This window comes from Grus americana, chromosome Z, assembly GCF_028858705.1.
Source record: "Grus americana isolate bGruAme1 chromosome Z, bGruAme1.mat, whole genome shotgun sequence".
NCBI lineage: Eukaryota > Metazoa > Chordata > Aves > Gruiformes > Gruidae > Grus > Grus americana.
In genome coordinates this window covers 13,863,830-13,890,345 of record NC_072891.1, presented here as the reverse complement: position 1 = coordinate 13,890,345, position 26,516 = coordinate 13,863,830, and the positions used below count along the sequence as shown (strand labels likewise).

At 37.7% G+C, this 26,516-nt stretch overlaps 1 protein-coding gene across 4 annotated transcripts in view; it reads right to left on the bottom strand.

Moving 5' to 3' along the window:
- SPEF2 (sperm flagellar 2) overlaps window positions 1-26,233 on the bottom strand; it is a 67,682-nt gene extending 41,449 nt beyond the window's left edge. For all 4 annotated transcript variants that reach the window (XR_008574636.1, XM_054809432.1, XM_054809430.1 and 1 more), the window contains exons 1-10: window positions 26,123-26,233; window positions 25,227-25,329; window positions 18,856-19,108; window positions 16,991-17,161; window positions 15,263-15,403; window positions 14,189-14,268; window positions 13,066-13,282; window positions 6,696-6,884; window positions 5,365-5,552; window positions 3,397-3,565 (exon numbers count right to left, since the gene is read on the bottom strand). Coding sequence is in view for 3 of the 4 variants with exons in the window: in XM_054809432.1 (XP_054665407.1) it covers window positions 3,397-3,565; window positions 5,365-5,552; window positions 6,696-6,884; window positions 13,066-13,282; window positions 14,189-14,268; window positions 15,263-15,403; window positions 16,991-17,161; window positions 18,856-19,108; window positions 25,227-25,329; window positions 26,123-26,180 (1,569 nt within the window). In the remaining variant the exon portion in view is untranslated. The remainder of the gene's footprint in view (window positions 1-3,396; window positions 3,566-5,364; window positions 5,553-6,695; window positions 6,885-13,065; window positions 13,283-14,188; window positions 14,269-15,262; window positions 15,404-16,990; window positions 17,162-18,855; window positions 19,109-25,226; window positions 25,330-26,122) is intronic.
- Window positions 26,234-26,516: the final 283 nt, after the last annotated feature.

Here is a 26,516-nt window from a genome sequence, read left to right as displayed (position 1 = left end):
CCTACAATCTTTTTCATAGATTCCTAGAATAATTTTTTTAAATTCCATAAACATGAAAAATCATTTCACCAATACCACAGAATAAATCAGTAGCAGGTTTTTGGAATAGAAGCCCAATATCCTAATATTCAGCATTCTAAAAACTGGGCAACATTATTGTCCAGTATCACACATAATCTTTACAAAGATTTCAAATAAATATATACACGTAACACACATTCGATAGAGAGACAAAAAACCCCAAAACCTAAGAACCCAAACCAAACAAACTACCATATAATTCAAACAATTTTATGGAAGGAAAACCTTCCAGTAGAAATAGAAACTTCCAGTTCATCTACTCTGAGACCAATATAAGTTTATCAGTGGTCTGAGTTACTAGCATACAGCTTAATGAGGTTTTGCTAGTAAAAATACTCTTACTGACAATCACATTGGGAGAAAGATGAGAATAGGAGGACGTAGCCAAAAGAACCAAACACAAAATGTGCTTTTGACACTCCAATATATACTCTCTTAGTGTTATAAGATCCAATACTGGTAAAGTTCTGATGTGCAGTTCATGCTACGAGAAGTTAAAAGAGAACATTTTAGTATCCAGGATAATACTAGTCCTGTATTAAATATTATTTGGTTGCAGGCTACTAAACAGCTGTTTGGAAGATATGTGGTCTAATAATATTCCGAACTAGATTCTAGCTTATCACCTCATTTGGGGTGCACAACAGAGGGTTGAGAGGCAAAGTCAAATGTTTCAGCAAGAGAAATTCCAACCAGGGAAAAAAAATGAAGAAAATAAAAAAACGTTCACAATGAGAGTGGTTAAGCACAGGAACAGGTTGCACAGAGTCTGTGGAATCTCTGTCCTTGGAAATACTTGAAAGCTGACCAGAGAAGCTGCTGAGGAACCTTATCTGACTCAGAAGTTGGCCCTGCTTTGAGTAAAGAGGTTGAACTAAATAACCTCCACATCGCTTTCAACCTAAACAACTGCATCATTCTATAAAATAAATATTTAATCACCATCAACAGAAGTAACCAGTTTCATTCTAAGTTCTACTGAAAGATAATGTTTTGAGTTCATGTTCCAGGTAGAATATGCAATCTTTTTCCAAACTTACTATCATGAATGATATATTGCCACAGCATACATTCTACTAACAGAACATGATCAATGTTGACTTTGAAAATATGTGCATTAGACAGAATAACACAATGTAACTTATCACTCTAAATGAAAATATCACCTATTTGTAATCAGTAAAAACAAACAAAAAAAATCTTTTTGAGTTGCACAATATACCCTCCCTAATATAACTCAAAAAACATACTTAGTTGAAAAGACATGCTTAAAAAAACCAAATCCTTGTCCTATCTGAACCATCCTTCCTTAAACATAGAAGTAGAGATGGATCGGTTGCTTTAAATTCTATCAGACCTATAGGAAAAATTAATTCCACATGGAACGGGCTCCCCATTCGAAGTACTCATGTTTCAGATTTCTTGCCCTTTTGACCAGAAGATTGCTGGACTGCACCTGTCTTGAGCTAAAGTGGCTTACCTGTCAGAAACAAGTTTTCAAGTTTCCAGGTGAGAGATATAGATAGAACTCCTGGTCAACACTCTTGATGAACACTGGAAATTATTTCTTATTTTGAGCAGTGTCTACTATTATGCTTGTTTTGAGTGATTCAATTATTTTATTAAGTGATTAGCCTACCACTGATGATGCAGTAGTTTCCAAATATTTTCAAGCTCATTCTGATGGGGAATGTGCAACAGACTGATAGCACTGTATTTTGTTCTTGTATTTTATCAAATGTATTTGACACTTTTAGTTAGTATTCCTAAGGTAAACTTATTATTCTTGAGAGATGCCAAATTGTCTGTGCTGAGCTTTTTTTCTCCACGGTTGGGAATATTAGCATTTGCCAGAATGCCCTGCCAAAACACTTTTATCTAGAAGCAATACTTTGAAGGTATTAGCTTTTCAGTTTGGTTTTCAAAAGACACAAGTATGAATTGGTGCCTAAAATTTTACACATCATTTGATACAAGCTTTTTGATAAATATTGATGCAGAAAAGCATGACTAACAACATCTGGAAAAAAAATGAATTATGTGAATGTGCATTTGAAAAAAATGGTAGCAAAACAGAGGCTTTAAATGTGTCATTAAATGTTTTTGACCTTCAGTGCCCTTACATCTAGAGAAGACTACTGTGACTTTGTAATATAAACAACAATATGACTGAAAAACTTCATTTTTCATTAGTGCTCCCCAGTAACTGTTTCCTGTCTGTTTGTCCTGCATGTCCTCTCTATTGGTTTTATATATGTGCCTTTTTTCACCTAAAGAAAGTAATGAAATTCATTACATGAGTTGATATGGTCTGAATAAGGACCTTATAAATAGATAAATCAGAAAAAATTAAGTTAAGATTGAAACTAAAGTAAATTGAGCCGTCAGGCATTCATCACAGAAACTCATAACAAATGTTAATATTCATTGCAAAAGAAAATGTAAAAATTGGTTCAGAATGTGGGTAAAACCATGTATATATATACACACACATAAATATAAATTGTAGTTATAATTTTCCAACAAGTCAAAGACATGTTATTTGCAATGATTTTACCATATTCTAGTTAATCAGATTATTTTAAAAGACTACATAGCAGGATTTCTTTTTTTTTTCAAAGAAAAGCATCATTAGTGTAATTTGGAAAAAAATTGTACAATACACGTCAACAGGGAAACATTCATTCTTCATCTTTCACTTGTGAAATTACATAATGTATTGTAAAGTCAAAAACTTTTATGGCACCCTGAAAACTCGTTACTTGTATTCTAACATGAGGTTAACAAAAATGTCAGCCATTTTTAATAATTTTCATAAATGTTACCATCTTAAAATAAGTCGATTACCCAAACTGATAAATCTTACTAGAAAGCTTTCACTCAAAATTGCTGAAATTAAGACTATCATGCTTTGTAATAGATACATTATTTAATTTTACTTGCTTTTGCTGGTTACTTTCTGTTGCATTTTCAAACATGATAGCATTAACTGCACTTTCAAATTCCAATTAGCTAAAAATTAATTGCATTGCAATTTACATGTTGATCCTATGAACTCAAGAGAGAAATATAATCACTGTTATATACAAGAATGAAATTGTGTTTTAAAATTGCAGCCGCTCTTCAGTGCTACTAACATAAAATACACCCATATATTTCATATAGAACTTCATGCAATGAAAACAAAATGCATGTCAAATTCTGATATCAGAAACTAGTAAAACAAAAAAAAAAAGAAACATCACAACAAAATGTTTATGATTATGAAAAATCAAGGTGTATTATCTTCCATTATGTCTTATCAGTTTGATGTACCTTGTATTCACCATAATCTTTTTCATCTAACAGATTCATTTTGTTCAGCTCTACAAATTGTTCTGGCCTTGGTTCATTTGGCAAAGGTTGAATTGAAGCTTGCTCATATATTGGTTTTCCATTAAAAAAAAATTCCTTCCAATCACACATCAGTTTTAATGGAATTTTGCTGCAGAAGAAAAAGAAAAAGAGTGAGTTCCAAGACAAAAATTAAGGGAGTTAGGTATTTGAAAATAGTGGACCCAAATTTACAAGAATCACCATCATTAAACAAGCATATGCTAAACTAGATATAGTTTAGAATGCTGTAATTATTTCTGTAATTATTACAGCTTTTTGTAAGTGCTTGGTTACTTTTATGACAGCACTAGGCACTTTCTATAATTATTACAGCTTTTTATAAGTGCTTGGTTACTTTTATCACAGCAGTAGGCACTTTTCACAAATGTGCCATCACACAGTATTTGGCTGGCAGAGCTGTGTAGTAACAGTTTTGCTGTAGCTATGCTTCCCTGCTCCAAAATATTCTCCCCTTTTTTGGGCTAAGGCCTCCTCTCACCAAAAATCTATACAATTTTTTTCTGGAAGCCAAAATTAATTCAGGATGAGTAATTAAGCTTTTTCCTTTTATTTTTTTTTTTTAAGAAAGGAAAAATATTCATATGAAACAAGACAAACTGCCTATAGCAGCAAGCTAAATGCGAACAGGGTGCTGACATATGTCACATTAGAATTCTATGGCTGCTAAATATGCTGAAAATGAAGGTTTCTATTATTTCTTAAGATTACATAAATTTGGACTTTCTTTTTTTTACTAATGATTGTAGATAGTTGAGTGTTACACTTTTAAATAAACTCTGTATGTGCTGTTAAAAAATAATTGAATACACATTGTATGCATCCTGCACATGAAATGCAATGCATTCAATGAATTGAATTGCAATTCAGTTTTCATTCAATGCAATGAAATGTACGGAAACACAGACCAAACATACCTGTGGTGGCGGTCAATGCAGAAGCAACCTTGATATGTATATTTGGGAAAGATTTCAGATATCTGTACATATTATTGTGCATCATTCAGTAAAAGCAAATGTGACACTAGCTTACACTGGAACCATGACTGTGTCAGACAAGGAAATCATCAAATCATCACTAAACTATGTCTAGGCTGATTGTTTTACCAAGTACCTGCTGGGCCTAAATTTATATAATTTCCATAAAATATGTATTTAATATAGTTGCAGCTTTATTATTTTAACACACAATCACAGTAGATGGCAATGAAGATTTTGGTGTACTTTCTAATGCTGTAAGCCTTACCCTATAGTCTAATCACTGAATACTAATGAAAGAACAAGAGCAACACCCCACTCTGTGTTTTGGAAACACTCCTACAGCACAGGCGCTTGGAGGTTGCTGCCTTTTTAGGACCTTCTTAGAAATCCTGTGCAGTTACGGTACGTCAGAATAGGGAATCATAGTATGTAAGGCTCAGAAGATTTTGGACTGAGTTGCTGCTTTTAGGATAGTCCAGGAGCGTTGATATATCTTAGGAAATTAATTCTGTTTATATTACACCGCAGAAGCGTTCAGCTAGTGGAGCAATCTAGAATGAGATGCGCACCACTCAGTTTTTAACTTTTAAACTAAGGAATTTGTTCATAAAAAAGAAGTCGGTAGTTCCGCAAGTGGTAGGACTAGTGAATTTTGGTCTCCTAAGGATTCAAGTTAGTTGAGTTTTCAAGAAATTCTGCTAAGGTTTTAGTGTTAGTTCATCCTGTATTACACATCAGTGAATCCTCACACTAAAGTAATATCATTTTCGCATGCAAAACAAATTGGACCTGTCCTGTAAGGTATCTGAGAATCCACATAAGATGTTTCTGGTGCTTAAACCAGTCTGAATAATGAAGCCTAATAGCTACATAACAGGTATTAGTTTTGCCTACCAATTGTCATACTCACTTGTTTGTCAGTATATGATATTCTCCTACTTTTGTTGACAAATCAATGATTTGGTCGATCACTTCCCAACATATAGAATAATGCTTTTTATAACGAGCCTGAGCTCTTTCAACAGCTATTTTCTCATGATGTTCTCTTTCTTTGATAATTTGTTCTTCATAATCAATTTTTTCTTGTTTTGCCAGAGCCTAGAATTTTTTTTTAGAGACAAAATTTGAGATTGCAAAGAAAATGAAAGTGCAGAAGTGCACAGTCCTGGAAACAAAATTAACTTGCTCATTTAACTCAAGAAATGAAAACAACTAGATTCTCACCAGAGTTAGATAGCCAGCAAGCAGATCATTACATACAGAAATCTAAAAATTTCTATTAATTCTATAAGTTCCAGGTTTTTTGTTTTCCAGCTCTTAAAACATAATGAAATAAAGGAGAAATATATTACTTCTTTCAGGAAAAACAGATTAAGAACATATTCAGTGCTTAGCAGGCAGGAAAATGTGAAATGATACTGTCTACTCTCCCTGAGGAACAACTATGCAGATGCATTGGAAAAGGCTTAGTTCCACTGAAACCTACAATGGAATGTTCATGTAGATTATGTGACAAGTAATTTAATGTACAAGATTCTGATCTGCAAATAATTTTATATTATTGATGCTGTTCAATCTTTGAGAAAGACGTCTGGTCATGGCAGAAAATTATCAGTAGTTTCTGTGATGGTATGTTCCTTTTGGAGAAAAGCGTACTGAAAGAGAAGTTGTAATCAACAGCTATAGCTGCTGATGACACAGGACTCCAGCCACGTTGGAAGATTTGGAGCTGCTAATTGTTTTTGGCAGGAGCAAAGTAAAATTGCTCCTATCACATTATGGCCTACTATGGGCATAGCACTTGGCAGTTTGCCACAGGATTATGAATTCTTTTAATTTATTAACCAGCTCCAAGCTCCCAGGTAGAAATTAGCACTCATGAGTGAAACTCCTCCAGCAGTTGTGAAAAATGGATGTTAACAGATTACATCTAAAGGAAGTGCAAAACATTGTTCATGAAACAAGATTTTATGTCATTGTCTTTTGTCATTTTGCCTCTGCAAGACTGTGCCTTTTAACCTCAGCATACAGAGATGTTTCCCTACAAAGTTAAAATTAGTTTGGAAGAAAAGATCAAAATTAGACTTTCAGCTGTAACTTTGAACCTAAATAAAAGCAATATTCATCATTAAAGTCCCTAGAAAAGTCCTAAATTCTAACAGTTGACAATACAAATTCCATTTCATAACAGGAAGGTACTGTAACAGTCCTACAGCAATTCAGGGAGCAAATAATCTTTACCGCTTCTCTATCAAGAGCTTCCTGGAACTCTTTCAGTCGCCTTTCTTCATATTGTTTTTCCCTGAAAATTCTATTTTGCCTTAACACCTCTTTTTCATGTCGAACATGCATGAGTTGAACAGCAACCCTCCGCTCCTGCTGAGATTGTCTCATTAGTCTGTAAATAAGTTGCTCCTCCCGGTAAGCCTCCTAAAAGATTAAAAATAATAGTACTAAGCACAGCTTATAAAGTATTTCATAGACAACTCATCAGTGTCTCATATCAGAAATATGAAGGGAGCCATATAACAGCATTGACCTGCTTATTTGACACATAAATCCAGAACAACATACACATCTATTTATAAGTACTATTTTTGCAAACTATACAAGAATTGTAGAACTATGGAAGTGAATTCTGAATATGTCTTAAATGAGATACTCACTAAAAATACATTTATTCAGATTAACTCAATTTTAACTTGCATATTTCCTGTGTGCAAAGAAACTGCAGCATCTTTCAAATAATCACTTCTGAATGTAAAGATACACTCTTTCCTCAAATCATTAATTGGTCATAATTTCCCTTACTTATCCCTGCTCTCCATCAGTCCCCATTCTCAGCCATACTCTGCTGGATCCTTGATCAGTCTATACTTCTACAGGTTTGAACTTTTTGCTTCTTTCTTGAGACTCGGGTAATTGTCTCCTCCATTCAGGAGACTGGGAATATGGGGAAGCATTCAGAACACGGGAAAATACAAGACTTCTAGGTAACAGTTTTAGTACTGTCACTAGGACATGAATAGAATCCCCTATTCGGTACTATAAGAGAATCATTCTGAACCATTACTTGAAGCATCGTCAGTGTGCACAGACAGTTTGAAGGCTGTGGACTGTTACTTTTCAAAGTACTTGACAAAACATAATAGTATCTTCTCACAAGTAAACTTCTCTATACTGTTCTTGGTATCTAAACTAATCCTTAATGCAACTGAAAGTTTTGCCTCACTACTTTTACAGTCCAGAACCACTTCTGAGTTCTAAGCAAAAGCATCAGCTTGCTTTTCAAGTCCCATTACCAAATACCACTCCCACAGAAGAATTTTAGAGGAAAATTCTGATACCCTGGACATTTGTTTCAGATGCAGCAAAACTGCTATGAAATGTAAATTCAAATTTAAGGACCTAAACTGGGAACTGATCTGAAGAGTTCAAATTAATTTTCCTAAGAACAGAGTAATAGTTAAAGCCGATTAGTAGTAGCATGAAAAACAAACCAAAATAAAGTATTACTTCTATTTTCTTTTAGTCTGGTTTGTTTTCTATCAGCTATCTGTGATAGGGCAGAACATACTAAATAAATTCAACTATAAATGAAAATCAAACTTTATTGCATATTATCATACTATTATGAAAGAAAGAACTCTACAAATACCTGTGCTACGCAACACAACCAGGACATCTGTAATAGACTTCTAACACAAAGCTGCAAAACATGGCTATTTTAATTGCAATAATAAGAACAACACCTTTCTAATAAGTTTAGATATTTAATGTTGATGGAGATCTTTAATGTTTAGGGAGAAGTCAACATTTTCCAAATAAAACTCCATATTTTAAGTTCCTTTTCCTTTAAAACTGCTAAGAATAAAATACATTCCTATTAAATACTGATGACTTGAAAAGACTAAGCTGATATAAAAATCTCTCAACATCTTGCTTATTTTAGCCAAAATATGAGCTTTGCAGTCGCCTTTGCTAGCACTGAATCTCATGACACTGCATGATAGTTTGAACGGTAAAGATGCGATCATCTCGGGCTTTAATCCCAGAGTGCTTCACCTGGATGCAATATTGTCTCCCTACAAAGCTTATCACAAAACGAACGTGTTTTTTGTACTCTATTTGTAGTGTACTGCTTGCACATTGTTTTTTTATGCACATAATTATCATCATGCATGCAATTGAAATGGAAACCATTGCAACAGTAACAATTTGATATGCATATTTTCATACTAATTCTATGTGTAATTTCCGTGTATTGTGACAAAATCTTCCAATAGCACTGCCTACTGAAGAGTTAATCTGTCCATTTGTCTCTTACATTCATGAAATCAAGGCAATAAAAGGAGACATGATACCCTTTGCTGCTTCAGTTCTATCCACTGCTTCTTTGAACACAGTATTTCATTAAGATTTCAAAGAATAGCAGAGGATGCACAGACTTTGCTTTCTATTACAAGTAAATATCCATTGTTTTCTTTAGTTGCAACTACTTATCCCCGACCATGGATTAGTACTCCACTGGAGGAAAATTGATCTTTAAATCCTTTCACAGAAGACTGAAGGAGCCACCCTAACAGAATGGTCATTTGTCATACTCAAACGATAAACTGTATGGTTCAAATAGTTGGCCCAGTGAGAAATCAAAGCACCTCAACGAGGTGAATGATGTCTTTTTAAAGGAAATGGGAAGATGCTTCTTTAGAACACTGCAGTGCATCTAAGACCTTTTCTTTGTTAACTGAAGCATAGTGAACTTCGATTCTCTAGGTAATCAAATATTTGGACATGCTGAGTAGGCCTGTGAAGAACCAGCAGGAAAATTCTGAGCAACAAGAATATCTGAAAAGGCAATTAACTCAGAGCTACACAAATGGATAAATTAGGCTTCAGAACACCAAACATAATTTCAGAACAGGTGCTTATTGGATAGAGGAGTGAAGTATTGGTAACTATCTTTCACACAAACAGGAATGGACAAAGTACTAAACCTAACATTAAAAAGTTTTGAAACTTCTGGGCATGCTAGGAAACAAAATAAAAATTGTAGTTTAATTTTTTGATCTAACATTTTACATTAACTTCTTCAGAGGACTGCGAAGTATCTGAAGAAATCACACAAATAACATAAATGGGACATCTTAGTAATAATTTGAAAAATTACTAGTGAGAAAGCATAATACACACTTTTTTCAGTTTACCTACTTGAGACAACAGTGGCATCTAGTGGCCAAGCATTAATGTATTTACGTTTCATGTTGTTCATACATAATTACTATATCACATTTTTCTATTTTTCTATGTCCTTGTTTGATTTAAATACAAATGAAAATTCTGTCCTGTGGTGTAGTTACAGGTTTCATGACCAAAACTTATACCTTAGCATACATAAATCTATTCAGCTGACAAACAATAATCTAGCAACAATTCATTTCCCCTCCCATTTTCATCTTCTCAATTTATTGCTGACAGTAAGTTCTCCTTGATAGCTTTTTAAATTCAAAGAGATAAAATCTGAACAGAGCATTGAAAAATAACAAGTACTTAGAAAAAATACTTTGTTGAAATGGTGGAGATCAAAGATTCAGTTGGGATGAAGCCATGTTATTCTCAAATACCTTCAACCCCTGTCTATGAAAATCTGACTGGCATCACTCTGTGCTCCACATAGAGGAGTGTCATGTAATTTTAAAGTATTTTTTCTCTCAGGCTCCAACTTTTACTACAGCTTGTGGTGTGTCAAAATTAAAAAATCGGAAAAGATTCTTTTAGTAGAGGTTTATACATATTGACATGAAACACATTAAAGCACTCCAAAGGGATGAAATTCATTTGACTCTAAATGATCCCATGACCTGTGTTCAAGTTTTATGCAGTGTAGGTAAAAATCTGAAACTAATGTCCACAAGAAAGCTACAATTTCAGTCCAAAAATCCTTTTCGGTTCAATTTCTAATGGAATTTTTAATTTCTTTTTTCAAAAGAAAATATCTCAATTTGCTTCACACTTCTCTAAGTCAAGGAACATCTAATTTCTGAAATCTCATCGAGTTCCAACCAGTCACCTCTCCCCCGCTAATTTAGAACCAAATTAGCACTAAATATATTCTCTGATCTGGTGACACTACTGTTCCAGTCAACTGCTAACTTGTCTTTCCTTCTAATTCCTGCAGCCTGTGAATTCTGTTGTTCCTGTATCAATGCTGATTTTTCTTCCTGGGAAGTTAGGAACAGTGTTGTTACTTTTGCCTTGCTTTGGAGCCTCACTGGAGCCAGTGTGATTGGCAGTACATTGCAATAATTCCTCCATCTTCAAACTGGCAAGTCTCTTACTACAACTGCAGGTGGACTGGCTGCCTGATCTCCTCAACAGCACTGGCTGGCTTACAGCTGCTGTATCCACCCCATGCCCCAGTGATTGCTGCTGGCCACATGGCCATTAGCTGATAGCCATGGGTACTGGAACCACTAGTCCAGGTTGCTGGGGTTATGCTGGGGCTGCAACAGCTGATAGCAAGGTAAGAGCAAGTTTTGGTACTACAGTGATATCAGACAACTGGTTTGCAAAACTTCTTCATGGTCTATGCATATCAACAGGAATATTACACAGAATCTCCTTGAGTGAGAGCTCAGAGACGGGTTACATGGATAGATGTAACTCTTGGTCTAAGAAGCTACAGGTGTTCTTAGTTTTTCATAGAATATAGGTCTGGGATAGATATTGAGAAGTCATCTAATTTCTAGATGTCTTCACCAACAAATTTATTTTTTTCTTAGTAACACCAAAAACATCTCCAGACATTACATGCCAATGCTTAAAAGTATATATGTATGTGTATATGTGCATATATATACACACACACACATATTATATATATATAATTTCATACGTTTCCTTTTCAGACATCCCACACATCTTAAGTGCTATTATTATGCAACAGCAGTGGAGACAAGCTCAGCTATACTAGGCTCAGCACATATGATCTAAGTTAAGGACTCACAGTGCAATACTAAGATAAAAGATAACTATAAATCACCGAAACCCAGTATGTTAAAAGGTTCTGTTTGATGCAACCATTACTAAAGAGAAGATCCGTGCAGTCAGTAATCTAAGAGCTGCTTTTTGAATGAGGAGTGTCTGATGAGGAATCTGAAAAGCTTTGTGCTTTACAGGACAGGATTCAAATGGAATAACTGGAAACATCCATTTTTGGACACAATGCCGACATTCTCCTGAGATACATCTTCTATTCCATACACATCGAAAAAATCAAAGCTCTGATCTGCAAAATAAGTGTTTTGCTTCTTCATATCACGCAGCACAACCACTTCAGAATTCAGCCAGTCTAGAGCTAAAACTTCTACATAACACAACTGTAACTACAGGTTTTCAATGGAGGAATGCTGGTTTTGTGGGTTTTTTTAATTAGTACCTGCTTCAGAACCAGTATACACTTTGATAGTTTAAAGTTCAACTTGGGCAGGGCAGGGGGAAGGTGGGGAGTGGAATAGAAGGCAAGTCTTCCACTGATTTTTAATAATCTTATCTCTGCTTCCTTCATTTGATCTTCAATTATTTTTAAGGATGAAGTCTAACATAAAGGTGGAGAAAAAGAATGGACAACCTTCTGTCATGGTTTAACCTGACTGAATTTTCCTTTTAAATGAAAACTATCACCCAGCTCCCAGAGGTGATAAACAGCACTGTAGGGAATACATAATGCAAGTAAGGACTTACATGACACAATCATGCAAACAATTAATACAACATTGTGGCTGGTGACTATTAAACTAATACAATGAATGCTTAAAACATACTTGTTTTAACATGCTCTGGTCAGATCTGTCATTATATCAACCCTTCATGCTCCACATTGGGCGCCAAAAGGATTGTTGTGGTTTAGTCCCAGCTGGCAGTTAAAGCAACCACACAGCCCTTCACTCACTCCCCCAAACCCCAGTGGGATGGGTGAGAGAATCAAAAAGAAAAAGGTAAAACTCGTGGGTTGAGATATAGTTTAACAGGGCAGAAAAGGAAGGTAATAATAATAACAGAATTAACAAAACAAGTGATGCACAGCAAAATTGCTCACCGTTTGCTGACTGATGCCCTGCTAGTTCCTGAGCCACACTGCCTCCCAGCCCACCCCCCAGATATATAGAGAACATGATGTTGTATAGTAGGGAATATGCTTTTGGTCAGTTTGGGTCAGCTGTCCTGGCTGCGTCCCCTCCCAGCTTCTTGGGCACCCCTCGCCTTCTCTTTGGCAGGCCAGTATGAGAAGCTAAAAGGTCCTTGACTGCTTGACAACTAAAACATCAGTGTGTTATCAACATTATTCTCATCCTAAATCCAAAACACAGCACTAACCAGCTGCTAGGAAGAAAATTAACTCTATCCCAGCCAAACCAGGACACCTTCCATATTTTTCTAGGACAGACAATGGTTAGCATAAAAGTTATTTCCAAAGATAAGTGTATATACTTCCCTTTTTCCCCTCCAAATTTTATTGAACCCTCCAAAAATACTGTTTTTTATATTTATAAGCAAATTATTAGATAACTAATTGTTTATGGGTTATGTACTTCAGCATACATTTTCTCACCTCTTGTTTTTCATGTGCTATTAACTGGTCCATTAGCACTTTTCGTCGTCTCTTTTCTTGTTGTTCTCTAGCAAACGTATCTTCCTCCAAACGTTTTTGAATTTTTCTTATATATTCATCATCTGAATAAATACTCAAAGGCTCAGTTGCTGTCTGTGGTGTAGTTTCTAGAGTTGTTGCTTGCAACTTCTGTGTTTGCAATGATTCTTGTATATCACTGATTGAAAAGATTAAACAGAAGATCACTGACTTTGTAGGAGTTATAGTTCTTAGAGGTGTTTTCATACAGATCTCTGTGTAGTTATGTGCAAGTCTGACCAATGCACAACAGATTTATTTTGGCCAGCATTCTTTGTAGGCACTGTGGCTGCTTCTTGATGCCCTCATGCCCTACAACCATCAGTCCAGAGGAGGCCTCCAGCACTGACTTGAGACAACTGCCAATTACTTCATTTGCTAATATGAAGCCAAATTCTGCAGAAACAGGAAATTAGGATGGCTCACAGAATATCAAAGAAAAACGGGTTACTCTTCAATATATTCATACATTCTGAGTGCAGTTTTGCAGAATTATTAATCACAGGCTGTGTACACACAGAAGTATCCACAGCAGTATGCATGAGTGCCACCTCTTCTGAGTATGGTATACATACACTAAAGGGGACAGAACAGCTGTTACTTAAAATTATTCACAAATAAATCAACATACAGATAACATAACTCTAAGGAGAAGGTTACTTCTCTATAATTTCTTTGAAATGTGTTATTGTGTATGTACATCCACAACCATTCTCTTCTCTCTGCAAGTCTAACTGACCTTACAGACTCAGTGACTGAAAGGAACAGAGAAGAGATGCACTTTGTGCCCTTTGTTTTTGCACATACGGCAAAAAGGAGAGAAGGAAGCTTGAGCCATCCCTACTACCACTATAGGTAAGGTAAAAACACTGTAACAATGCTGGAGCTGGAATATTTTCAGTGCTAGTGGGACGGTCACTCAAAGGAAAATCACATTTTAAGATAAACAAGCCATTACATTTTCTTCAAGTAGCTGTCTACATAGATGGTAGGCACCTGAGGTAGGATCCTGTCTAAGCTTAACAATCTAATATCCAAATATTACCTGTCAGTGACTTGCTGGTGTACTGCAGAGGCATTTTCTGTCAAAGACTGCTCAAATTTTTTAATCTCCTTGTATGTCTCCTGAAGGAATAACACAAAATTTAATGTTTCTTCTCTTTTCACAAAGCATCATGAGTATTAGGGAATTATTTTTATGTTATGTTAGTGTAACAGGAATGTTTATACTGAAAATATATTAAGCATCAGCTAGATTAAGAAAAATGGCAACACTATTTCCTTCTACCTTTCATTTCCTTCCATCCCTCTTTTTCTTAGCTGTACCTATGTCTACCAGACAGAAAATCCTAAGTTTCTGCAACTGTTCATTCTGCAGGATAATTCTGATATTACATAGCATCCCACCATTCAGGGATTTGAAACAAGATATTCTGGGCTATGATCTGCTTTAGATTTAGTAGCTTGAATTAATTCCTGATAGTTACTCAAGCAACTATGTCCCTACACTCTACATGTAAATGCATCCATCTTGGTTGCACAGCTGAAAAAAATGGTAATATTTGGAGTCCTGATGACAATACGATCCATGAACTATAAGATTACAATCCAAGTACTCTTCAGCACTAGATAATACAGAAATTTTTTTTGATTGCTACATTGCCATCATCTCTTGATTTGATCTGAGACTATTGTCAATTTCAACTGTAACTAACATTTTTGATAGAGCAGGCAGTTTTATAGTGTGTTACAGAAGAGTTCATACATTATGGTACAAAACTTCATCATGCAAAAATGAGAAGGAAACACTAATGCTTTTATTTCACATCTGCTACTCGATAGAGTAGAAGCTAAAATACTGTCAGCAATTAAATTAGTACCTACCTACAGTATTTATTCAGTAAGAACTTCCCCTTACATCAAAACAACTTTTTCCTAACAAATGCAGAATCATAATCATGATGGTTTCACTGGTTGAGTCTACCATATCATTTTAATGGTTATATCAGCAAAATTTGCATGGTACAAGTACAGTATTTGTAAGTTTAATTGCTCCCAGAACATCATACATTTTGCAAGTTCATAGAATGAAGATTAAAAGAATATACATGATAGTTACCTCTGCTTCTCTTTTCTTCTTTAACAATGTTTTGGCTTCAATAGCTTTTAGGGTGTGGTTTGGTGGTGGCTTTGGAACCTGTATAATGGCTGCTTGAATCCTGGCCATTATTTCATTTTGTCTCCTTCTTCCTATGCAATGCTGAATATTCAACATTATGTGTTCAGATACTTGAGTTGAAACAAAATACACCATATGGCTCTGATATACTACCTATATATCTATGAAGTAAATGTAATTAAGCCATAAGGAAAAAAAAAATCTTCTAGGAAGAAAGCAGAAGAGGCTATCAGGCTCCAGGCTTGACCAAATTACTTTTTTTTTTTAAAGTGGATCACTAAAATACCATGAAAGCAAAAATTTTTATCTTTGGTCCACAGTTAAAGCTTGTCTTAAGAATATTCTCAGCCACTGTACCCATAATTTACCATTTTTATATCAAGAAATAGATGTTGTAAAATGCTTGAAATTAAAGTATCACTCTGCATCCTGAATAATTTGACAGCTTAGCAATATGCTAGTATATGTTCTCAATATTTGAGGATGAAGATACATTTTTAAAGTACCGTTATCAGAAAACGGTACATCTATATATGCTATGTCCGCATTAACAAATAGTGTGGTGCAATAGAAGCATATCTGCAAGGAAAAACAGTTTGTGTTCAGTGCCAATCAGGCATTTAAGGGTTTGTATTATATTCTAGCTCTAGTATGGTCAAATTTCAGCACGGAAATTGAGAATAACAGTTTCCTGGTACCGAAACTGAGGATACCATTAGGTAATATTACCACTGACCAGTGAGTCTCAGACAATCAAGTAACGAAGATTTAAATTACACTAGTTAGAGCACACTACAGATAGTTAACAGCAGATAAAGGTGGAATTGAGTGATAAAACAGTTTTTTTACAAAGAGTCAAAGAAAGTTAAAAAATAAATATGTAATGTAATATAGCAAATAAGATTAAAAAATTTATTTTAAAATTTTATTTTGAAAATATTTTGGATATTGCTTGTATTTTCTAGATACAAGAAGGGTCATTTTTTAAATTCTTGTTCATGCAGTGGCAATAGCACAGCTAAATAACCACAGAAGACTCTCTCCCCTTAACTAGTCATGCAAAATGCATCTCAAACTAGTCAACTTCATTTTCATCGTGGTTCAACACCCCTTGGACAGATGGCCAGTTCCTCCATATATAAACTAGGAGCTGTATTTTGGATGAGTGTCCCCATATCTTAAGAAATTAGTTCCTCTTTTTTACTTTATCAGAACAGCCACACAGATGTACAAGATGTTTTGAAGCCATACCCACTATAAGTCCCCTTCCCTGTGTCTTTTTCCTGCTTTTAAACAATGCTTCATCTTTTCTTCACAAATGAAGAATGTCACAAACCTCTTTACAAGGGCACCTTAAGCACGTACAGTTGAGAAATTTACACTTTGTCTTCAAATCTATCAATATCTTCCATGAATAAAAATATGCAAATACTCTTTATTTAACATTAAGTGATTTTTAAATATTAGTGTTTTTAAGGGTCTTATAACAGTATACTGGCTTTATATCTACATATTAATGATTGTCATGTGTAGTCCTTTTCTTTGTTTTTGTATAAACATGACCACACAGCACAGAATTAAAAAGCATTCACTGGCTTTAACCAAGTCATTATGTACATGACCTTAAGAAAATACTTCTTCAAAAGTCTATAAAAAGTAAGTAGTCACCTTTTCAATGTCTTGGGCTCTTTGTTCCTCTTGGAGCTTCTGAACTTTCTGTTGTTCTGCAATATGTATACGAGCTATTTTATCTTCTATTGCCTTAGATTTTATTTCAAAATGCTCTGAAATCTGCTGTAGTTGCAAATCAGCCTGACGTGGCATTAAAGTTTTCAAACGCTAAATTTAAACAACAAGCAATAAAGAGTCAGAAACAGTAAGAAACATATTTAAATATGATAATTTTGCAATATTCATCTCAAACTCCGTTTTCCTGTATGAATGTACACAGAACAACATCTAAACATGGTGGAATATTTTTCAGAAAACCAGGACTAGCTCCATTGAAAAGAACATGCAGATTTGAACTTGAACACCACCAAACTTTGTCTAGTATGGAGAAAAGGAGGCTGAAGGGTGACCTCATGGCTCTCTGCAGCTTCCTGAGCAGAGGAAGTGGAGAGGGAGGTGCTGAGCTCTTCTCCCTGGGATCCAGTGATAAGACATGTGGGAATGGCTCAAAGTTGTGTCAGGGGAGGTTCAAACTTAATACTAGGAAAGATCTCTCTACTGAGAGGGTGGTCAAACACTGGAACAGGCTTCTTAGAGAGGTGGTCGATGCCCCAAGCCTGTCAGTGTTTCAGAGACATTTGGGCAATGCCCTTAATAACATGCTTTAACTTTTGGTCAGCCCTGAAGTGGTCAGGCAGTTGGACTAAATGATCATTGAAGGTCCCTTCTAACTGAAATAGTCTATTCTATTCAAACTGAAATACAGGAAATTCAACTTAAACATAAGAAAAAAAAAAAAAAAAGAATTACTGAAAGGGTGATGATGAATTTGCCCAGACAGGTTGTGAAGTCTCCATTTTTGGAGATATCCAAAACCCAAGCTCCTGAGCAACCAAACATAGTTGACTTTGCTTAGAGCAGGGGCATGGATTAAGTGACCTTCAGAGGTCCCTTCCAACTTCAACTACTCTATGATTCAAATGTCATTCTGACCCTACCTATTGACAGGAGCTACTCTCAGTTGCTCTATCTTTAAGCTATCCAGATATAAGTGAAGGGATTTTTCAATTGTTTGGTACTATCCTTGCACTTGTTGGTGAACTTTCTGCTTGTAGACCATTTTTCAGGAAGTATGCCAGAAAAAATGTGAAATTTCACCCAGCTGAATTCAATTCACAATATATAGCTTCTTAAAGATTGTTCATCCTGATAACAAATTATGGTCTGCACATGCTGAACATTACTGTTGAAGATAAGAAGACATCCTTAACAGAATTTACTACATTGATACTGACTTCCTCTTAGATACTCTCTTTCCCCTTTGTTTTTACCTCTTCACATTATTCAGCATATGGTTATCGCAGGCTGGAGTGTAGTACAAATATATGGAGAGACATGCAACAGAAGGAATCAAACCATTGTGGCACGAAGCTCAACACAGTTATAAATATGTTTCCTGGAGGGGAAATTACTCTAAAAGTTGATACCTAGACTGCAATGCAGTCTGCAATCTGTACTGATCAAATGAGTAAAAAGGCAGCTGCTGAAAAACTACAAGCCTTTGCTTCTACACATATTTTAAGTCTGGAGAAAAAGAGAAGAGGTACCACAGAATGAGCCAAGACAAAAGAACACTAAACACAGATGATCATTATCCTCATGAATCATGGATAAACAATGTAATCCCATTGTCTATTTATAAAACATAGTACAGGACTGCTTCTTTTCCATAGAAGTACTGGATTTTAAATAAGAGATTTAAAAAGTGGGGAGGGGAAGCATACAACTTGCTCAAGATGCACATGTAAGTATGCTACCTTTTTTCTTTTATATATGTATACAAAATATGGATAGTTATTTACCTCTCTATACAAAGCACTTTCAATAGACTTAAGCTTTGTAGTTGCTGCAGGTCTCATTGCTTCCATGGCTACTCCAGTGAGCTTTGCCTTTCTCTTTTTTCCTAAAGCAATATACAATTCATATAAAAGCTTCGTTGCAGCCCCATGCTGTCCTGTCATTATGTCTTGGGCCACATTCTCATTAAACTGTACACCAAGGAGGTGAAGCGTAGGCTCCAGACGAGAAAAATTGTTAAGTTTTGCATTTGCAACCCTATATGATTAAAAACAACAAGAAGAAAAAATCAGAACATGAACTTATTTTCAATTCCAACCTGCTGCAATAAGCATGGTCATGAAATTTATCTCATACTAAGATAGGAGGGGGAAAAAAACACAGAGGACTTCCTTAAAGTAATGTGATACACACTTTGGCTTAGGTTTTATACTGCAGTACATGTAACTGGATTGGTCTATTAGCATAACTTTTGGAGAAAACAGAGACTACACTGGGTTATATAAATCTTGATACATGCACACACAAAGTGTATCTGACAGCAAAAGCTTACCCCCAATTACAGCTAACTGTATAAAATCCACAAAAAGTACAAAGAATTAGAATGAAGTTTCTGTATGAACTGTATCAATCCACTTGAGCTCTAACCAGCCATAGTATAGGAAATTATAAAAAGAGTATCTATATAATCTGTTAACCCTCACAACATCTTGTCATATTTCTTCCCCAATAAAAAGAAACAGACACATGGGTTGGAGTAGTGTTGAAAACAAAGACTATGGTCTCAATGAGAAAAATTTACATTCAAAACTGAAATAGTGGATTGCAGATTAATATTTCTCTTGATATGTAGATTCTCCTGTGGAAACACCCAAAATCAGTAGATATACAGGCCAAAACTCAATAACAATAAATTATCAATGTATCATAATCAACACATCAAATTTCGTCCAACAAATCCATAACTTCAAGCTGAGTCAGAACATCATGCTTTCTATACTGCTCTGTCACTTGAGTTCACAACAGTTCCTTCACATGAACCAGCTTTTGAGGTCGGCCAAGCTACAGCATAATTCTACAAAAATGTCCAATTTCAATTTAAGACCTTCTGGTGACACAGTATTCACCTGATTCCTCGATGAAATTGTCCTTCTGGTGACACAGTATTCATCTTATTCCTAGATGCACAGTCCAGGAGCTTGTTATTCCCACTATAATAGCCCATGCCTTATTTCTTACACAATTATATGTAACCGCAGCTTACAACTATTGAACATTTTTCTGCCGTTGATTCAAGATGAAGGTGAGCCCTACTGTCAGATATCATCTCATATGCATCGAGAAACTGTGGTGATATCACCTCTTAACTTTTCATTCTGTATCAACATCAGATGGAATTTGTTAAACCTGCCTCATAATCCAAAAATGTTATAAATTTTATTTCAAGATTATTGTAAGAGTTCAGGGAAATGACCATATTTAATTTTTCAAATATGGACAGTCAAACTGGAAAAAGTTTTCCAGTAGTATTCCTTTTAAAATATTACCACTTTATCAATTATTCCTTTGCTTATGTGTTCAAGAACTGTGCAACATAAGCAGCTAATATAGTTAAGTAGACTAGTTAGTTGCAATGAACTCACATTGTTTTCTATTAGTGCCTTCCAGAATACAGCTACCCATCCCAAAAAAGGAACCTACACTTCTCCCACTATCACCCCAACAGGTATGATCTTGCTTTGGGTCGTGCTAAAACACATTAAAGTGACACCAGCTTACCAAATGATCCATAAATAATAGGCTTTTCCTTAATAGCATACTCAAAATTTTAAAAGTATTACAAGTATTAAATAGGATTAGGCAGGCACAGGTTCTTGCAGGATTCCAGAAGCATACAATGACTGTTACACAGTAATAATTGCTTCTAATGTACAGGAGAAATACCTTGGAATTGAGAAAACATTGCCTCAATTCTTGATAGTTGTCAATGTCAGTAATTTTTGGAAGAGGAAAAAAATTAAGAAAGCTGAAAACATGAAAGTATCTTTACAAAGTCATGGAGTAAAAAACATCACGTACAGTCCTCCTCCCTCTCATATGCTAGATACTCAAACACTTTAGTATTCATCACGGCCTTTCTCTGGACATGCTCCAATACATCCATGTCTTTCTTGCACTGGGAAGTCCTGAACTGGACACACCAGAGCCATATCTTCTTTGTGTGGTCCAGGATGCTGATGGCTGCCTTTGCTGCAAGGGCACATTGTTGGCTCATGGTCAACTTGTCCTCCCCCAGGACCTCCAGGCCCTTCTCTGCAAAGCTGCTTTCAAGACAGTTGGCCCCCAGCTGGTACTGAGGCATGGGTTTCCCTCACCAGATGCATTTCCCTTTGCTGAACTTCATGAGATTCCTGTCAGCCCTTTTCTCTAGCCCATCAAGGTCCCTCTGAACGGCAGCACAAGCATCTGTGTATCCCGCTCCTTCTAGTTTTGTATTGTCTGCAAACTTGCTGAGGGGTGCACTCTGTCTCATCATGCAGGTCATTAATGAAGATGTAAACAGCATTGGTCTCAGAATTAGCCCTCAGGCTACACTGCTCATCACTGGCCCTCAGCTGCACCTCACGCTGCTGATCACAACCCCTTGAGCCTGGCAGTTCAGCCTGGTTTCAGTCCACCTCAGTGTCCACTTAGGTAGGGCGTACTTCATTGGTTTGTCTGTCAGGATGTTAAGGAAGACAGTGTCAAAAGCCAATGTAAACGGCATACGCTGATCTTCTCTTGACCACTGAGCCTGCCACCCCATTGCAGAAGGTTGTCAGGTCAGTCAGGCACGATTTCCCCTTCGTAAATCCACGCTGACAACTCTCAATCGTCGTCTTCTTGTTAATATACCTGGGGATGATTTCCATGCCGCTTTGCTCCAGGAGCTGAGATGAGGCTGGCTGGCTTGTAGATACCCAATTCCTCCTCCTTTCTTTTCTTGAAGAGAGCAGTGGCAGTTGCATTCTTCCAGACCTGGGAATCTCCCCCAGTGACCAGGCCTTTCAAAGATTATGGAGGGTGGCCTAGCAGTGACATCAGCCAGCTCCCTCAGCACGGGTGGGCATATGCCATCAGGTCCCACGGACTTGTGTACTTCCAGTTTCTTTAAATGTTCCTTAAGGTGATTCTGCTCCACCAAGGGTAAGTCCTTCTTCTTGCAGACTTTTCTGCTGGTCTCAGGGCTTGGGATTTCCGAGTGTGCATTTTACCAGTAGAGACCAAGACAGAGAAGGCATTAAGTATCTCATCTTTTTTCATGGTGGTTTTTTTTTTTTTTTTGGTCTGCATCCTGTGCTCCAGTCAGCAGTAGGCTCATATTTTCTATAGCCTTCCCTCTGCTGTGGAGATACCTGTAAAAGCCCTTCTGGTGGCCCTCCATGTCCCTCACCAGTTTTGACTCCTGTTAGGTGTTGGCTTTTCTAAAGCTGTCCCCTGCACACTCAGCGTCTGTTTTCCTCCTGGGTCACTTGACCTTGCTTCCACATCTTGTATGCTTTCGTTTTATGTTCAAGTTTTGTCAGTAGCACCTTATTCATCCATTCATTTCTCCTGCTACCTTTGCTCAGTTTTCTTCACATCGAGATGGACTGTTCTTAAGCTTGGAGGCGGTGATCCTTGGGAAAAAAAAAAATTATAAAACCCCCCAAAACCAAAAAAACCAGACCTGTCTTCTCTCCAGGACCATTTTATATAGGATTCTTCCAAGCCAACCCCTGAACAAGCCAAATTCTGCTCTCCTGAAGTCTAGGGTTTTGATGCTGCTATTTAGTTCACTCCTCACAAGCTTATGAAATTAACCATCTCATCGTCACTGCAGTCAGTGCTGCCCCCGACCAACCTTGTTTGTAGATACTAGATTTAGTAGAACATCTCCCCTCTTCAGCTCCTCAGTCACATGTTTCAGGAAGTTATCATTAATGCACTCCAGTAACCTCCTGGATTGCTTGTACTTGGCGGTGTTGCTGTTCTGCAGATACTGAATTGGTTAACGTTTCCCATTTAACCAAGGTTTGTGAAAATGAGAATTCTTCCAGTTGTCTCAAGAAAATCTTATATACTTCTTCCTGGTCACGTGGTCTGTGGCAAACAGTCACCACAGCATCACCCAATTTGGTCTTTCCTCTAATTCTAACCCATACGATCTTAACTGGTTCATCATCCATCCCAAGGACGCTCTCTGCTCTCTCACATAAAGGGCAACTCCTTCTCCTCACCTTCCAAGTTTGCCAGCCTGTTGGCAAAGGTGCTTTTGCCCAATGTAGTCAGGTGAATCCCATCTCTTCCTAACAGTCCTCCATCTTCAAAGAGGATGCCATGATTGCAAAAAACAAATCCCTTATGTGGACGGCAGCTGCACAAACACTTGTTGACTTGTAGAATCTACCTACTCCTCATCGAGCCCGTCCATGTCAACAGCAGAATTGAAGGAAAAAAATCCCAAACCTGGGCATCCATGCCCTTGATATTTGCCTACAGAGCCACATATGCTCCAGGTCTCTTGGGCAGTATCCATGGTGCCCACACAGAAGAGCAGCAAGGCTAACGCTGCAAGGGCTGGACGAGCTTCCGCAGTCCTGGACCTGAGTCCCCAGGAAGCAGCAAACCTCCCCAGCTTGCATGTGAGGTCAGCAGATAGGGGCCTCCATCTCCTGCAGGAGAAAGTCTCCCACTACTATCACACATTTTTTCTTCCCGGTCCCCCTGTGTGGTTCAGACTTAGCCAGCCCAGATGCTTTGTTGCACAGAGGCACCAGCCTCTCATCTGCTACCAAGGCAAAGAACCTCTTCTGGAGCTGCAGATCAGCAGGTGGAGCAGGAACCTTGCTTCTCTTCTCAGAATTCATAAGTAGCCAGTCCTTTCCTTTTCCCAACCCAACAAGCACAGATTCTGTATGCCTGTCCTTAGTACAGCTGTGGGTTTAGGTTCCTGTACCGGCAGCATCTCAGAGACGATCCAGTCAATCTCCTTTTCATCATTTGTGATGCTGAACAGCCTACTGAGCTCCTTCTGCAACAGCTTTACATGGTGACACAGATCCTACACAAACACACCTGTGCAAGCAAAGCCACCACCTCCCCCTGCCCAAGACTCAGTAAAGACTTGGCATTCCCTACAGCCTGAGACATGGAGAATTGCCTCCTTTCTCTGGAGAGCAATCTGAGTTGTGGCCTCTGACATCCTGAGTAGTTGCTCCAGTGAGTATTGGGGATCATGCCCAGTCATGCATCACCACCTTTGCCGAGCACACATACACCACTGTCTCAACAGAGTTTCTAACCTCTCCTCACATCTGTTGAAGTGCATGTTCACTAATTGCACCTCCCTAATCAGAAGTCAGCTGGAGACAAGAGCTCAAAGCACCCTTTTATCAGGAAGAATCAACAGAACTTGTTAGAAGCTGCTAGAGCTTGCTAGAAGTCTCCTGAAGCTATCCTTTCCCAGCAGCAGCACGCACACTAAAGTTCCTTGAAGAGTTCTGCAATGATTCCAGAAATTCCTGAGAGATCTAGAAGTCCTAGAAGCAGAGCCCAAAAACTGCTGTGCAGAAGTGCTGTGTTTGGTGGCTGCCTCTGTTAGCTGTGCTCAAGCTGCTCTCCTAAAAGTTGGTGGGACTTGGACAGGAAAGAGTATAAAAAAATGAGAAGTGCAAATATCATAAAAAAGAGGTTCAGAAGAAACAGGAAGAGGATGCACAGCCTGGCACACTTGATATACATGTGCACCAAGGTCTACCTTTTGAGAAAATGGAGCATAAGCCAAGGAAAACCATGAACTGCATCATGAATATACCAAAAGTCATAGATTTGCAGAATATTTTTCAACTTCCTGTTTGATTTTTTTTTTCTTCTTCATTGCGGATATTACGCCTGTTTACCTGTAAACTTAAAAATTATTATATAATCTTCTGCCAGGGCTTCACTCAAAGCCTCACACAGCATCTCCACCATTTTCATTTTAGTGAAGATATGATGGTCACCACCACACCAGACCTCTGGATTCCTGGCTCTACACAACTCATGGGGACAGTGTCAGTATCTCCAGTCTTAGAGACATCCTTGAAGGGCTGGTTGAACTTTTGGTCTAGCCTGCTACTGTAACTATCCTAGTTACAATCAAAATGCATAATTTTCATGAAGTGGTATGATCCATCTCTCTGGAAATACCAAGCTAATCCATACGTCAAATACAAGTAGCTTTTGACTTACTGATAAATGTATCAAATCTTGGTAAGTTCTATATGTCTTTCCCACTCTTCATTAGCAAGTGCTAACTGAAGTATAAATATTTTGACTAATTTCTGTAAGAGACATGTTATCCATATGTACTAACCTGCTCTGTGAAAATTGATTAAAGTCATCCTGAAGACCGTATTTGTGTAGAAGTTCTCCTAGGAGGTAGCCAGTAGAAAATTCTTCCGAAAATGATCCTGGAACTAAGTTGGGGTTTTTGTTGTTTTAAAAAACAATTAAGATAATGAAAATAATTCATACATTAATCTTAATACAACTCATTATTATTTTATAACAAAATTAAGTCTGAACTTTATTAAATAATTCAGAGGAATTTCAGGAGATTAGTCTAGCAGTAAATAGTTTTCAAGTCACAAATGAATCTTGTGTATCCATGTACTTATTTTGCAACATATGCTTTAGGTAGTCATTTAATTCTTGTTTTCAGTGTTAAAATGTAAACATTGTCATAATTGTCATTAAGATCATAGCAATATGTATAAATGATAGTTACTAAATTTTCTGTAAAAAAATGCAAATGAAAACAAAGCTAGATCTAATGTGCTTCTCTTCCATGGAAAGTTGCTCCCTCCTTGAGGAACAAAGGCTTCTCCAAAGCCAGCGCACCACCTGCCATTCAAAGGAAAGCACTGCTTTGCAAACATATTAAAATATTTTAATCCTCTGGAGTCCTTATTAGCAGATGAAGCTTGAGCTCCTCATACCTCCTAAGAGCACTTGCACCTTGAGGAAAATTAACTTCACCTCGAAAATCACTGTCTTGCACATGAAGACTACAAACGTACCTGAGGAGGTACCTGGACTCGAGGAAGCGGGAGGGTTCATCGGTAGGTCAGCAGGAGTCGGCTCCAGGGAATCCCTTAAATCCCTCAGCGGGACGAAGGCCTGACTCTGCGGCAGGCCCCTGCACTGACAAGCAAGCCTTCTGCCCCCCGAGCCCCTACTCCCTCCCAACGCAGTGGAGTCCCCACTCACCCACGCTCCGGGAGAGCTTCACCTCCTCGTTCAGCCACTCGCACAAAATCTCCGACATGACAAGCGGCTGAGGCAGCGGCGGCGGCCCTCACAACCGCGTACCACCGCGTCCCGTTGCCACGACGACCAGATCTGGCGCATGCGCAGTGGAGTAAGAGACGGTGTCCCCGCCCACCGCAGCGGCTAACCCCCAGGAGACCGCGCAGCTTCCAGGAGGCTGCGCGTGCGCTGCATGTGGGGCGGGGTCGTGGGTGTGGCCGGGGCGGGGAGACGAGGAGGAAGGTGAGCGCGCCGCGAGGAGAAGCGCGTGCTTGCCTCCTCGGCCGCTGTCGCGGGGGGCGCGCGCTGGGCCGTTGTCCGGCCTAACCGCCCTTCCGGCGTGGCCGTTAGGCGT